Below are 17,059 nucleotides of genomic sequence, written 5' to 3'. Positions count from 1 at the left end.
GCGGAATTAATACTTGAAAAAAAAAAATAGTTTGGGAAAAGAAGGGGGTTCAATGCTCTTTTGCGTTACTCTTGTACCCACCATTCTCTGTAAATATAACATGTTCAAAAAGAGTAGACTATCAGAAAATAATTAGAATTATAATAATACTCACCAATTACTTGAAAAGAAAATCCACTCTTCTGGTCGTCTTGTAAAATTCCTCGGTGACTTTGTCAAAGAATGAATCGTTGCTTTTCATTTCTATTAGAAGATCTTTCTCTATAGACATCATCGCCAAAGCCGAAAGACGTTCTTGTCCTTGAGAATTTCTCTGGAATGTTTTTATGCGTTTCAAGGCCGAAAATGAACGTTCCACTAATGATGTAGTTGAAGGTATAACTCTAATTAATTCGCACAGTTTGTTAAGTTCTTGAAGGCCAGTCTGTAGACCATTTGAAACTAAGAAGTTGTAAATATCTCCCAAACTCCTTCCCACAAAATGATCTGAATTATAGACACCCTTAAGCTCGGCTTTCAATCGTACAAAATCAAAGAACTTTGCGTACATTTTCTCCAATTGCACAAACTGTTGTTCTGGAAAATCTTTTGAAAATTTTGAAAATTTAGAACAATCAAGAAGTTCCAAAAAAGACATTTCTGACAGTGAATCAAAACGGTGCTGCAGCTGCTATATTATGGTGTAATATATTTCACAATAAAGCCTCTTGAATTCCTCCTCTACTGATAAGGAATTGGCTTGTTTTCGACGTTTTGTCGGCGGATCATTAGATAGTAAGGTGTCGCGCCAAACTTCTTCAAAACCATTGTTGCGTTTTGATGACAGTCTCTCCTTCAGTGTCCGTATTTCTTTTGAACAATACGCAATGTCTAAAGACTTGGACTGTAAGATATTAAACACTACATCGGTGAAAGTGTATATGTCTTGAAACAAATTTAGAAGAAAATTAAACTGAGAGTCATTTAACTTTGCAAGAAATCCGTCTGCCTCTTGTACGGTAATACTATCCCAATCCCCAGGAGATTCTAAGATGGCTTCTAATAGTTCCTGGAGCTGATCGTTGCAGTTAGCAATAGTTTGCACTAATCGGCTGGAAAAGTTCCATCTCGTAGCTGCAAGTCGTGGGAATCTTTTCTTAACATATGTGTCCAACATATTAGTTCTTTTTGTTGAAGAAGAGAAAAATGCAGCAATTCCATTAATCGTAACGAAGAATATGCGACAAGCACTAATAAAGGAAACGGATTGTGCCACACAAGATTTGGCTTATGCGCGTAACAATGTATAAAAATCGCCTCCGGAACAATTTCCCTTACCTGCGTCTGGACCCCACTTATGTCACCTGCTAACACTGCAGCCCCGTCGTAAGTTTGTGCGATCAGTTTATTTTTGCACTCAAACTGTTCTAACACTTTCATAATTAGATTTGTTAATGCTGCAGCACTACGATCAGAACTAACGTCACTAAACCCTAACAATCTTTCAACAACGTTATTGTTGTGACTGTAACGCAACACAGTAGATAACTGGGATAGATTGGTGACATCTGATGTTTCATCGATCATAATAGATACGAAACGACTTGCTTTGATTTGAGATTTAATTTCTTCAACCATAACTGCACCCACACTTTATTAAATCATTTTGAATTAAGGGAGATGTACCTGAGAAAACCTTAGATGTGGTCAAATGATGTTTCAATTTTGCATCAAATTCTGATAATAACTGCAGGATTTCCACGTAGTTGCGTCGGTTGTTCGATTCTTCGCTCTCTTCGTGCCCGCGAAATGGTAATTCTTGCTTGCCTAAAAGACACGTCACATACGTTAGTCTTTTCAAAATTTCCCTATTCTCTTTTACGGTTTCATTATGTTTTCTAATATCCTCTCGCTTTTGGTTATCAAATTGTACGTCTATTCTAATTTTGCCAAAGGTCGCCAAAGTTATTAGTTCATTAACGTGAGAGTCCGATTTTTCGTGCCTTGCAATAGCAGTATGAAGGTTATTCAGGTCTGCGTAGCCTGTGAAATATAGGTTTTTACTGTTCCATGGTGAGTTCTCGGTTCCGAACAAAACACAAGGCCAACAAAATAGTTTGCACGAATTTTCCGAACCGCAAAGCCACACAGTTTTATTATACACTTCGGGATTAAAATTACGCACACAAGTTTTGTTTTGTGACTTTAAGTTCGTTAGAGCTGGAGTGGGTCGTCCATTTCTTACTATAAGTAACTTTTCCTCCATAGGGCGAGCACTGAAAGGTTTTTCAAACAAGTTCAAAATTACGTCTTCTTTATCCATAGTAAACACTAAAAGGATACACTTCACACAAGACACAACACTAACGATAAAGTAAAACGCACGCACTATAAATATTTCATACAGCGAAACGAAATAGAGTTAAAGACCGCACCGCACCACACATCTTTCCGAAATTTCTTCAACTATGAGTCAATGAACTTTTCCCGCTCGAACGAGGACTTCCGATAACACATTCTCTCGTCAATTTTCGCGGATTTTTCGGCCAACTTGTGCTTTCCGCAAGAGTACGCTTTGTTGCCGTAATTCAAACCTATATTTCACAGCATTCATAAAACATTTTTTTCATACACCGATACTCTCTTGCATTTAGATCCGACAACGCTGCAAAAGCAGAAGAAATTCTGCTTTCACGTCAGACATTTTTTTTTTAATGCTTTGTTTCCAACCACTTAAGCATTTTTTTTTTTTCACTAAACAAATTCATACACATTTAAATCACATCTGCGCGATTCTTTATTTAACAAATAGTACATTAAGTGACTACAAAGTAAATGTATTTGAGATAATGTCAATACATATTCTCCGTACTAGCAATTTAATTCATTTAGCTCATTTCCTTCATTTAGCTAATGCAATTAAACTGAGAGAGTATTTGGTATATCTTTGATTTAGTCATTTCGTGTATATGTATAGATGGCAACTATGCTGCGTGCAACATTCGAGTTGCATGCATTTTGGATTTCTCTCGCTTCTTTCACCAAATAAAACACAGGTTTACAGGCTAGCGGACGACAAGGATCTTAAGCGGATGCCTACACACATTGTCGAGAATACTGCAGCGCCACACGTGAACAGTTTTCTCAACTACTGACTGCCAGGTTTCGTAACGCGTACTGGCCTACGATATCAAGGGAAGTTCCGTAATTTTTCAGTCTTGGCTCGTTGAAAATTAATTAAAAATAAATAAACTAGAATAAGAACGCATGCAATGCATGCCTTGCATTCATGCAGAATACGCCGCTGTATACGTGGGTAGCCCAAATGATTCATAGGGTTTCAAAGCACTGTTTAATGCCAAGTATACTACGTACAAAGACGGATAATACATGAAAAGATAGATACATTCACCAAGTTCGAAAAGCCCGCCTCGTAACTCGCGTGCACGCCATGGGCGGATCCAGGACCGACTTCTGGGGGGTGCGGTAGGTTGTCATAATGCTACTTTTAAGGGCTCCAAACTCTGGGATGGATTTTATTTATATATATAAAGTAAGAAAGTTTCCTCTTCGGGGGGGGGGGGCCGATCGCGCCGATCGCCCCCCCCCTTGGATCCGCCCCTGGTGCACGCTGGATGCCACGCCTGTGACGGCACTCTGCAATATGATGGCAATGCATAAGAAGAGTTTTTGTGTGTTATAATATGTGAAGTGTTCGATTACGAGCGTTCGCCACCGTGGATTCGTTGTAACAGTTGCAAACGGTGAGGTTTGAAATGCAAACTCTGCCGCAATACATCCCACTTTGCGGAATGCCCAGTTCACGGCTTGCACGAACAGTTGTTTTTTTATGGGCTACGCACAGAGCTGTGGATCATACGCTCCACGCTTTTCTCTGAGACACGCAGTCTCCTCGTGCTTTTCGCTTTTCACAAACAACCAGTATCACGAAACTGGGGAAACCAAAGCAAAATGCGCTGGTGACCAGGTGCAGCATTTTCATATTTGCATACGAATGCACGCTGAACGCTCGTAACCGATGAACACTTAGCATATTCTAACACACAAACGTTTCTTGCATTACCGTCATATTGTAAAGTGCCGTTACAGACCTGCCATCTAGCGTGAACGTGAGCCACGAGGTGAGTTTTTTAAGCTTGGTAAGTGTGTCTATCTTTTCATGTTTCACCCGTCTGTGTACGTCGTATACTTGTCATTAAACAGAGCTTTGAAACCCGATGAATCATTTAGGCTAACCCTGTATTGCTTAATATGACATATTTGTGGGAACTTTTTAAAACACTTTTTAATTTACTTTGTTTCTATAACATTACAAATATATATTTTTGGTTGGTGTAATTACAAGTTATCGAAATTACATAATATTAAGCAGTGTTGCCAACTTTACTAATATTTATCATATCTCTAGCATGGCTTGAGGTATCAAGTTGCTGTAAACGGCATTATGATCTTTACATATATTGAAAGTCATCTATCAATCGGATGACGTACTTATCTAAGCAGTTTTTCAAAATAAAGATTTCCGAAAAAAGTCATAATTTCAATCCTTGCACCTTTGTTCCTATTTATTCGAAATTCGTCATATTGTCACTGTAGTATTAGATGTCTACTGCTCCGTCTGCCTCACTTGCATTATTACTGCAAGCGTAGCGTCCTTAGTTTGCAACACGAATAGGAAATCTAATATTGTAAGTGTTTGTTTAACATGTTGACTTGAGATATGGAATGACCTGACTTAGCACCACTTTAAAATTTAAAAAAAAAAAAAAAAAAAAAAAAAAAAACGTAACTTTATGTTGAGTTGACAAACTGTTATTTTGGTAATATCGCAGGTTATGTCAATGTCTCCCTGCCGATATTTGCATGTTTCAAAATTTCAGCGTTTTCTGTCTGTTAGTTTAGAAAGCATATCAAGAAAAATTGTCCACCCGTAGCGTGTTACTTATGTGTTGTTTCAACACAGTTCTGCCATCTTCTGTTCTTAGGTGCTAAAACATAATAACAGATAAGGAAAACAGATGGCAGCACTGCTATTCATGTAACTGTTGTGAGACAATTCACAGGTTTGCAAAACTATTATTGTGACCGATTACAGAAAACAGAACGTTATTCGTTACTTGGTACAAGTGCCAAATATACTGCGTAAATCTTTGCTCATACCAAATAATGAAAACCAATGCAAATACTCACAGCCAGTAACGAGTTATTTCTGATATGCTCGGAAAGTGGTATCCTTGGTGTTAAATGAACACACAAGTAACTCGCTAAAGTGGTAGTCATTTTGTGTTGTTTAAACGCCTCAGTTTTTGCTGTGTATATATATCAACTAAGAAGAAGAGAAAGGTGTCAGTATGATCACAAATTGTTCATCTCTGCATCTTATATAGATTCGTTTTTACGAACTTTGTTTATAAGTTACGTTCTGAACTAGAGAATTTCTATACTATATTTTAATTTGTACTTCTAAGTTGTTTTTTTTTTTTTCCCTGTCTGGATAACTTTCTCTAATATATAAATTGATCAATCAGGTTTAAACTACACTATAACTAAAGAAGATGGCTGCCACGTATTACATCCATTTTTTATCTCCGAAAATGTGACTAGATATTATTAACTCGTGATTGGTTAGTGTTGATGCTTGTAATTTGGTGACTAAACGACTAACATATTACGTAATATACTAATATAACTTTGACTATGCTACTGTGTGAAATGTAGCTTAAAACTAACGCAAGAGATCCTACTACAAACTCAGTATTCCAATATTATTTTTATATTGGTAATATTATACATTATAGGATTACCTGGAGTAACCATTTTATGAAAACTAGCTTCAAATTCAATGTTGTTTAATGTGAATTAAATGTTAAATGTTCTTTACATCTGTGTGCGAGTGAGTGATTCATAGACATGATGGATAGTAGGTTGGGTTAACACTAACTTGTGCACACTTTGTCAAGTTGTTGCTCAACTTCGTTCTTCGTTTGATGTTGGTCTCCCAGTTTCATTTCCTTTAGTCCTGGATTATGATGTTGACAACTTTGTATTTGATTGATTATGGTAAAGGTTGAATAATATATATGTGTGTCATATTTATGAAAGTATAGGCTAACTTCTGAAATCGGGGAACTTCAAAGCTTAGAAACTCACTGTGAATGTTCGAGAAAAAATTGCACTTACAAAACCATTTATTTCGTAAGTTTTTCCTCCTTCTAAGTCGTAGTTTCAATATAAATAGAACTAAAGTATTCGACAAGTTGATTCAGTATTAATTCTTATTTCCGTATTTACTATTTATAGAAAATGTCCTTTTAAAGTAAGTGGATGTAACGCCCCGTGTACAAGAATTGAGAAATTTCTTGGGTTAGCGAACTTCAGCCTAGAAAGTAAAAAATAAGTGCATTGGAAGCTAATGCATTATCATTTCATTTTCTACCCTCTCCTGGAAAGCTGCAACCCTTTGCATGTTGTACCGTCATGAAGTTTTGTTTTAGTTTGGCTGGGCCACCTTGCACTTACGAGGACGGTTTGATAAGTAACTTGTTTCGCATATTCATAGATGGCACTAACGATATCTGTAAATATAGTCATACAATTTTCTTTCTATGAATAAAAATATGTGGTCTCAAGTCATTCCTACAGTAATTCGTTGTTTGACAGTTGCTTAAACAGAACTGTATTGCGTAACAGTGAAAAATGCATAAAATTGCAATTCATGATGTGATTCAGTTCTTTTTTTCAGAAAATAAAAACAGCGAAAAAAATTTGTAAAATGATTTTTAACTACATTGGGTGACATATGTCCTTCCTATGCAATTATTCTACTTTGGGTAAATGAATTTAAGTTTGACAGAACAAGCATTGAAGAATGTTCTGGAGTCTTTAAATCAGTTGTGACACCAGAAATCATCAATAAAGTCCACGATTTGGTTTTAGCCGACAGACGAGTGAAACTGCGCCAGTTAGCAGAAACTGCAATCATTTCAATTATGGGAGCTCACATTTTGCATAATGAAAATTGCATATGAAAAATCTTCGCGCAAAATGGGAGCCACATATACTCACTCCGGAGCAGAGAAAAAGCCATGTTGTTGGTGAGTAAAAATTAGCCTAACTGCGATTTGGCGATTTGAACTCCTGTATCCTGTCTATTCACCAAATCTAGATCCCTCGGACTAACTTGTATTCCAGAAACTCAGAACTTTCCTGGCAGGAGAAGAAAATTTGAGTCAACTGAAAGGGGTCATACAGGAAGTAAATGAGTATTTTGAAATCTCAAAGAAATTCATTTCCACGAAGGATTCACGAAGCTAGAAAAACATTGGGACAAGTGTATTGAACTTCGAGGGGACTATATCGAAAAATAAAATACATTAAACAACTTAATAATTTTTTTTTCTTCAATATGGAAACAAGTTACTTATCAAACCATTTTCATGTTTGTAATATTTATTCAGTGTATCTTTAGCATTTTTACTAACTAAATTTGTAGTTGTTCGGAAGTAACCATTCTGCATACACTATTCTCTCTTTTGTTTTTAGATATCTCTGAAAAATAATTTTGGAAGAAGACACATGTGTCATGCATTTCTTAACTAACGCCACAATTATTAAACTGAAGATATTTAAAGATGCACTTTTAATATTAATTTTCTCTTAAAACGAGCATACGAGGTGTGTTAGAAAAGTAACGAGACTGGCAATACTGTGCACGAATCGAAAGCGCTGCTACCTCCAGTTTTACCGGCAGTCAAGTTGACTCTTGCTGTTGACATAGTGCAAGTTTGAACTTCCTCCAGTTGCTACACAATTATTATTAAGAGCATTTGAAGTGAAATTGTGTTTGTGAAATGCATTACGAAAATGAACCGGCAGAAGTTTGAGCAACATTGTGCCATCAAATTTTGTGTAAAGTTGGCGAATCCGCTGTTGTGATGTACGAAAAGTTACAAAGGGTTCATGGAAAAGATTCTCTATCCAGGGCACAATTGTTCAAAAGGCCGAGAATAAACAAATTGAAAATCAAATTTTTTGAGACTACTTTTTTTAGTTTGGAGATTGTCCACATGGAATTTGTGCCACTAGGACAAACTATCAATCAAACTTTTTTTTTTTTTTTTTTAATCGGGTAGTTTTTGTCGTAACTAGGCATTGCACTACAACAACTCACCATGTCACACGGCAATCTCCATCAATGAATTTTTCGGGAAAAAAATGTTTCTCAGTTCCCTATTCGCCGGATGTCAATCTTTGTCAGTTCTTTTTATTTCCCTTGGTCCGAAACACTTGAAAAAGCGCCATTTTGGTTATTATTACAATTATTTAGTATTCTTCCTTTTTTTTAAAAAAAAAAATTAATTTTAGGTTTGTGCCTGGAAGTGTTTCTTCCACGTTTCTCGATTTTCAGCTTCCTCTTTTAACTCCTAATATTTTCTTCTATTTTTCAAATAATCAATCATTTGCGTTCTTCCTCTTCCCATTCGTCTCTTTCCTTCCATCGTTCCTTCTATGGTCTGTGAAGAAAACAATTTCTTTGCAAGATGTGTCCAATCCAGTCGGCCTTCCTACGAACGATGCTGGCTGAAAGCGTCCTCTTCTTTCCTATCCGTTTTAACATATCCTCGTTTATTACCCTCTCTGCCCATTTTATCTTCTCCATCTTCCTCCAACACAACATTTCGAAGCTCTCTAAATATTTCTTCTCTAACTTCCGTAATGTCCAAGTCTCTGAACCATACAGGCCAATACTCCATATTTAGCACTTGGCCAGCTTCCTCCTTAGTCCAAAATTAAGCCTGCTAATTAAGAGTGCTCTTTTCTTGTTGAATGTTTCTTTGGCTATGGCAATTCTTGACCTGCAGTAAGCATCTCTCGTGCAAATACTTCCCAGATACCTGAAATTATCGTCGTCTTGAAGTTTTTCTTGTTCTACTCTGACCCGTAAGGACGCGTTTCCATAGCGTATTCTCATAATTTTCGACTTTCGATGTTGCTTTCCATTCCATATAATTTCCCCAATGTTAACTATTTTGTCAATCATCTCCTGTAATCCTTCTTCGGTTCTAGCTATAGTAACTGTATCATCTGTACCTGATTTTGTTAATGATCTACCCTGTAACCTTGAAATCTCCAATTCCCATTAATGCTTCCTTCATTAAAACATACTTTGGATAATTACCCAGAAGAGCGTAAACCGATGAGCTGAAAGGTATTTCATCAGAAGTTTTCAAGCAATGCGGCGAACAACGCCTTAATCTCTGCGTAGCCGCCCGGGGGAACTACTTTGAAGGGGGATAACTTCGACTTGTAAAAGTAATAAAATACATCGTTGACAGAAAACCAGTCTCATGACTTTTCTAATACACATCGTATAGCTATTTATGGCGTAACAAGATATTAATGCTAAATTTGCTCTTTTTTTCTTCTTTAAGTTCATTTCTTATTTAAAAGTTCCTTTTAGCATTGCTTACCTCTTTAAACAATTATAAATAATTAAGTCTTTGTTAGTTTGCATTTGCGTTAATCTTCAATGAATCCTTTATATTTCAACTAGCGATTTTCCTGTGGCCGGCTTTAGGATTAGATCTTCTACCTTGTGAGCCATCATTAATCGTTTCTCGACAATATCTGTTAATTTCAGCTTTTTGTTATTGTTATGGTTCGGTAATTAAGTACACACGTACTTGCTTTGTTAATCTTTTTAATTTTATACATGTAGCTTGGCGTTACCAACAGTTGAGCCAGAGATCTCGCAGATTGCGATCGGAACATGCCAAAGGATTGCAGTCACCAAGAAGGGACGAGTTATTTCGTGGGAGGTTTGCAGTGTTTTGTTTGAATCCAAAATATCAAGCTTTATTTTTGTTTATTTTCTGTTTACGTTATATTCATTTCTTCTTGTTTCAGGTAAAATATAAAATAGCAAAGTAGTGATAAGATTATTATCTTTTAGCTGTTTGATCATCTATTTTTACATAACTATTCGTATTTTCCATTGCTGTGGAGTTGCTTCCACCAAATACAAAAAGCTTATTATTATTATTATTATTATTATTATTATTATTATTATTATTATTATTATTATTATTATTATTATTATTATTATTATTATTATTATTATTATTATTATTATTATTATTATTATTATTATTATTATTCAATGTGCTCGTAGAGAACTTTTATGACTTCTCGGTCAGGTAGTCAACCCTTTGTAACTGTCTTTTTGATTAATCCTATGTACAGCTGGAGATTACGGGACCGCGTTATCTCAGTGGTAGAGCGTTCACCACTGGTGCCTGTGATCCTTGGTTAGATCCCAGCTCGGTCAAGTAAACTTTGTGGTGGACAAAAACCGTGTGCTTGTGTTTTCTTCGGGTTCTCCCGTTTCCTCTCACTTTCTTCATTCCACCATTTCATTCATTTCTCATCATCACCGTATCCCTTAGCCTAACCGGCATAAGCGTGGGACGTAAAACTTCATTTCGCCAAGAGGTTACGTGTAACACCACACACCAAGGGAGGGTTAAAAATGTGCACCACATAAATCCTCGTTTTTTGTCCCAGAGAATGTAATATTCTTCTCTATTTTGTGCCTAGGGAGGGTTAAAAAATGTGCAACATATAAATAATCATTTTCTGTCCCAGAGAATGTAATATTCTTCTCTATTTTGTGCCTAGGGAGGGTTAAAAAATGTGCAACATATAAATAATCATTTTCTGTCCCAGAGAATGTAATATTCTTCTCTATTTTGTGCCTAGGGAAGGGGTTAAAAATGTGCAACATATAAATAATCATTTTCTGTCCCAGAGAATGTAATATTCTTCTCTATTTTGTGCCTAGGGAGGGTTAAAAAATGTGCAACATATAAATAATCATTTTCTGTCCCAGAGAATGTAATATTCTTCTCTATTTTGTGCCTAGGGAGGGTTAAAAAATGTGCAACATATGAATAATCATTTTCTGTCCCAGAGAATGTAATATTCTTCTCTATTTTGTGCCTAGGGAGGGTTAAAAAATGTGCAACATATAAATAATCATTTTCTGTCCCAGAGAATGTAATATTCTTCTCTATTTTGTGCCTAGGGAGGGTTAAAAAATGTGCAACATATAAATAATCATTTTCTGTCCCAGAGAATGTAATATTCTTCTCTATTTTGTGCCTAGGGAAGGGGTTAAAAATGTGCAACATATAAATAATCATTTTCTGTCCCAGAGAATGTAATATTCTTCTCTATTTTGTGCCTAGGGAGGGTTAAAAAATGTGCAACATATGAATAATCATTTTCTGTCCCAGAGAATGTAATATTCTTCTCTATTTTGTGCCTAGGGAGGGTTAAAAAATGTGCAACATATAAATAATCATTTTCTGTCCCAGAGAATGTAATATCCTTCACTATTTTGTGCCTAGGGAGGGTTAAAAAATGTGCAACATATAAATAATCATTTTCTGTCCCAGAGAATGTAATATTCTTCTCTATTTTGTGCCTTCAGTTGTCTTAGGTTTATAGTTAGTACAAAATAGAGAAGAATATTAATGTCTTCACTCTGAAACTAGCAAGTCTTTTTCGTTTAGGTGTACGACGCTCTGCGTTAGCTATACCCGTAGCGACGCCTAGTGTGAGAATCTTCAACTTTAACTGAAAATAATATGTACATTATGGTAGCACGTTACACCAAAGGAGAGTACTTTATGTCCACCACGAAACTTTTTTTTTTTTTTAATTTTGGGTTTTCTAAAAATTAACAATATTGAATGACAAACAATAAAATTATATTATTTTTGACACAAAATCTGAGTTATGACATGGTAATAAAGAAACATCCATAAAAATTCTTATCCTAATAAAAGTGTGGACAATTCTTAAACAACCTTGGTGTAAGTACAGTTAATGAATACTGCTTGACTAACCATTTCGAAAAATAAATTTTCTTTTTATTTCATTTATTAGGTTTCTTCGACCTTATTTTGTACATGATGATACAAAGTATGAAACATTTTAGTTTGTAAGCTTTCAGAGGTTACAAACAACGCTAGAAACAAAATTGTTTCATGAACTTACATTTATAATGAAATAAGAAATATTAAGAAAATTATCAACTTAGTATTATTTTATTATTTTGTTTTTAATTTTTCCCCTTTTTATCAATTCCAGGTTGAGGAAAAAGCATCAACGAACTTAGAGGATAATAATGTAATAGATGGGAAACCTGAACAACAGTTTCTTCTTCGTTTTCTAGAGAACCAAGGCAGTATCACGATTGCGCAAGTTGCCTGTGGGAAAGATTTTGTTGCGTGCTTGACAGGTTAGTAATAGGGTTTGCCAATTCTGGAAAATAAAATTACCGGCACCTCCTCAAAATTCCCCATGATATACACCTAAGTGTGTAGTATCTCTTTTCGGACCCATTCATATGAAGGAAATGTCCTATAATGGACAAAAGTGCATTAGCACCTGCAGTGGCGGATCCAAGGGGGGCCTATAGGGGCTATAGCCCCTCCCTTGACGCTCAGATATAAACTGGATAAAATGGGCTTCAATTCTGCTTTACACTGGATAAAACGGCAAAATATGGTTTAGCCCCTCCCTTGATCATATCCTGGATCCGCCCCTGAGCACCTGTATTGCATATCCTTAGTATAATCACTAATAGGCTTAATAGATGCAAATGTGCTAAAAATGAGAAACTGAAGTCTGTATTGATCATTTTATTGTATTTACCAGTAATTGCCACTTCTTTAAAATTATCGAATCGTATGAACAAAAGTGTATTAATCCTTACGTGACAATTTTGGATTTAAAAAAAGGAAATTTACTTTTTTAAACTTATACTTCAACATTCAGGGATTTTAATGTTCGATACTTTATTCTGGATTACAGATTTCAAAATACTGGTCATAAAGGGGCTGGTAATGAAGTTTGTAGCGGTCTCCGGCCTTAATCAAAATAATGGCAATATTTCCGGCCAGGCTGGTGAAATACCGTCCAGTTGGCAACCCTAGTTAGTAAGAAATATGTCGTTTATATGAGCAATACTAACATATAGACCGTACTTTTTGTGTTATGTACAGCATTGATCAAAGAGATACATGAGGGTACATCCCTGAAAATCTCATACACCTATTTGTCAGAAATATTTGCTGTGAGCTTGGAGATAGTGATCGCATTATTGTAGCAGCCGCCGGTGTATACCGTACTGGGAGAGTGCTCTGGACTGTGAGAAATACAAATTTATCACATAGGCTCAGAAATGAGTATTTGATTCAAAACGTCGAGGTATCTCTTGGAGAGGCGAAACATATAAAAACTACACGGTAACAGGTTTGGCCAATAGAGCAGATGTTCCAGAACTGACTAGCGGTCGTTTTCTGAGAGATGTGTGACCAGGTGTTATCGTACAGCAGCACGACACAAGTTAAAGTTCCTTTTCTTATGCCTGTGATCACTACACATGCAGTGCCTGATAGTATGCTGTAATCTTGGTGGGTAGTTCTGTGTTGGAAGTACTTGATTAGTAGCTATCCTTGCTCATAAAAAGAATACTTAACAGTCTCTGGCGCAGGTTTGTACTTCACGAGGAAGATTCCTAAAGCTTTCATTGCTCCAATTGTTTTCGTATCTACAGTAGAGACATAGGTTTCACGCCTGTTAGCATTCAGGAAACAAACACCTGATACGGCACCAAATGTGGCAGTGCACGGCTTACGTACAGAATTTTTTCAGCATCCAATAATACTCTTAGCTTCCATCGAGTATAAACTTTTTATTTTAACCTGTCATGCCCAGTTATATACATTATTCCATGGCTAAATTCGTATTCCAGCGAACGATACCTGTCAATATTTCTTGCTTCTGGGTGTTGCCTAACCTGAGCAAGGAGAGATAATACATCTTAATGTGTTACTCATCGTCTGATAAGTGTTCAGATCAGTCCGGAACAGCATTCTACACTTGTGAACAGTTTTCCGTGACATAAATCTTAACTATGCATGGTGAAAAGGTGTATTCCACTATTAGGGACTTTATCACAGCACGTTATTCTTTGTTAGAGCGTTTTTCCAGTCAAAACATGATGTTACCTTACAAGTTTACTAGAAAACTTATAATGCCTTACAAGGACAGTAACTCAACTGACATTGTTTTCTGTAAAATACAATAAATATAATCACATTGCGAAATATACAGTGAGCAAAGCTTTTTTTTTTAAAATCGTAATCTGTTTAACGTTTCAATAATAATAAAAAAATACGTTAAATATTTATCAAATATTTGTTGAGTAAAATTATTTAATTATCTAAATTTTGTTTTCAAAACACTACTGTTAATAACAGAATGCCATATTTAAAATTTCATGTTTGTGTGTTTGAATTGAGACTGAAAAAAAAAAAAAAAATAGTGAAACTTCTCTGCTATTTTTCAGACAAAGGAATTCTTCTTACATATGGCGCTGGACAAGATGGCTGCCTGGGGCATGGAAACTTTGACTCAGTATCACGACCAAAGATCGTTGAAATTCTTCTTGGCGCGGAAGTTACTAACGTATCCTGTGGAAATTCACATGTTGTAGCCGTTACTGGTGATGGTGAAGTATTCAGTTGGGGAAAAGGATCTGAAGGTAATAAACTTCAATTTCTTATGAGAATTCGCATAAATTTAGACTCTGAAAGGCTACTTTAAAATGTTATTAATGCAGTATAGATAGATACTTATAAAACAAATAAGAATAATAAGGCCATAATATTTAAATAAGTTTTCGAACCACACACGCAAAATGAACACTTGTTTTGTAGTACGCTTCCTTTTCCTTTACTCAATTACATCTGGATTCCGACATATACTGTAGATTAGATAAAAACAATGATGCCAATTTATCAGCATACGTACGCGTGTCACATAAATAGTATCTTTTTCTAACAGGCTTGTACTCCCCCTTTTCCCTCTGCTTACCACGACTGAGTCATATATCATTATAGTCAACGATCGTCTCCATACTGAATGAAGGTGTTTCCAATTCTTCTTAAGTACCATCTATCTATGGTATTTCTCGTTTACGTTGCTTCGCAGTGCTTTATGATTTCGTCAGACTACATTGTATAAAGACATACCCCAGGTCTCTTCTTGAAATACAAAGAGTGTTCAAAAAGTTTTGCACAGTGATCTCTATTTTTTTTATTTGTTGCAGGAGGAGAATGATTTTTTTTTGTGAACAAACTTGGAACATTTAGCTATACACTGAGCCTACTCAATGTAGCCTTCATCAGCTGTGACGCATCTGGTCCAACGTTCTTTCCATGATTTAAATGCACTTTGGTAAAATTCTGGAGATTGACTTTTACACCATCAAATGTTTTACTACGCAGGTGGGCCTTCAGACGACCAAAGAGGAAAAAATCAGACGGAGCCAAGTCCGGACTGTAGGGAGGATAAAGAACAATTTTCCAACCCATTTTCGTGATTTTCTCCTACGTCACAAGGTCTGTATGGGGTTTGGCATTGTCATGGTGTAGTCTGATGAGCTTACCCTGAAGCTGTGGTCTATGGGTCTTGGTGGCACGTCGCAGCTTGTCCAGTGACAAAGAGTAACGGTCCTTGTTAATTGTGGAGTTTGTCCTTGGATGATTTGATTAATGGTCTCTTTATTCACATCACTCACTACCGTCGATGGTCTACCGCATCGTGGATTGTCTAGTAGAGAGAAATCACCTTCTTTAAACCTCTGCAACCACCGCTGGGTACTGCTGCGATTCAATGTGTCCTCCCCATAAACAGGGAGCAACTTCCTGTAAATCGATGTGGCAGAGTCATCGCCGGTCTTGAAGAGGAACTTCATCACTGATCATTGTCGCAACCTGACATGTACTTCACGGTCCATTATGGCTCACCTGTAAATAAAAGAAAATACTTTTATATACCAACTTATAGCTAAATGTTCCAAGTATGTTCTCAAAAAATTTCATTCTCCTGCAACAGATAAAAAAAAATTAGAGACCACTGTGCAAAACATTTTGAACACCCTTTGTATGTCCAGCCATTATTCTTTAATGCCTTTGTTTTCAGGATAATATCCATTATTCCAGTCGTTTTTCTGACCCGTGTGATTCTTTTTCCTATCTCTACAGGTGATTCTTAGCACATATTTTTCATGCTTTCTTGTGTAGTCGGCATACGGTGGATTGAATACCTGTGTTTGTTAGTGTCTATGTCTCCAATCCGTGTCAAAATAGGCAGAATATATTCATTGAAAATTTTACGCTGTAGACCTATAACATTTTACATTTCAGTGTGAAACTTCTTCTACTCAATGCACTCCAACCTAACTTAATAAGTTTGTTTATTCCTCCATTATTTCTCCTTTATTGTTTGTTTCTCGTCTTGCCATCCATGATTTTCTTTTGTCCCAGACAAATGTAAGTATTCACTGCTGATTCCGTATTTTCAACTTCTGTCCATAACTTTCTTGCCAGATTGTTGAACATCATTTTCGTCTTTTTCATATTCACCTTCAAAGCGACTTCTTTGCCCTTTAAATAAAGGTATTCTATCATATCTTGAAGTTTTGTGTTGTTGTTTGCGAAGAGAATGTATCACCAGCGAAGCAAAGGTGAGTCAAATGTTCCCTAATTACATTTTCCCGGTCTCTCAGTTCAGATATCGAAACACATATCCAAGTAGTTTGTATAAACCTCTCCTACTCATGTATATACAGTACAAGTAGGAATATATATATATATATATATATATATATATAGTCAGTTTAATGAATACAGAATTAGAAAGACGTCAGTAGTCAGGGTTGACAACGTTCAGGTGGCAACTGCACAGCTGAGCTGTTGGTGGTGATGTGTTTGGGAAACTCCGTGCTACGTAAGGAGCAATAGAACAGCACTGTGTAGTAAACTAAGCGGATGATAATAGTGTAAAATGGGCGACCTCTCTGGTTTTCAAAGAGGAAAAATTGACGGTGCTCGGTTATATGGTGCAAACGTGACGAAAATGGCAAGTGCGCGTGACGGACAGTGTCCAAGGTGATGACGGGCTACTGAACTCAAGGCAAATCCAC

At 36.2% G+C, this 17,059-nt stretch overlaps 1 protein-coding gene across 4 annotated transcripts in view; it reads left to right on the top strand.

The window, feature by feature from the left end:
• LOC145672924 (serine/threonine-protein kinase Nek8-like) overlaps positions 1–17,059 on the top strand; it is a 66,264-nt gene that overhangs the window by 34,420 nt on the left and 14,785 nt on the right. For all 4 annotated transcript variants that reach the window (XM_081742139.1, XM_081742137.1, XM_081742136.1 and 1 more), the window contains 3 exons: positions 9,719–9,818; positions 12,154–12,304; positions 14,420–14,614. In XM_081742139.1, coding sequence (XP_081598265.1) covers positions 9,719–9,818; positions 12,154–12,304; positions 14,420–14,614 — 446 coding nt within the window. The remainder of the gene's footprint in view (positions 1–9,718; positions 9,819–12,153; positions 12,305–14,419; positions 14,615–17,059) is intronic.

This window comes from Thermobia domestica, chromosome 16, assembly GCF_964235325.1.
Source record: "Thermobia domestica chromosome 16, izTheDome1.hap1.1, whole genome shotgun sequence".
Classification (NCBI taxonomy): Eukaryota; Metazoa; Arthropoda; class Insecta; order Zygentoma; family Lepismatidae; genus Thermobia; species Thermobia domestica.
This window is presented reverse-complemented; position numbering and strand designations above follow the sequence as displayed.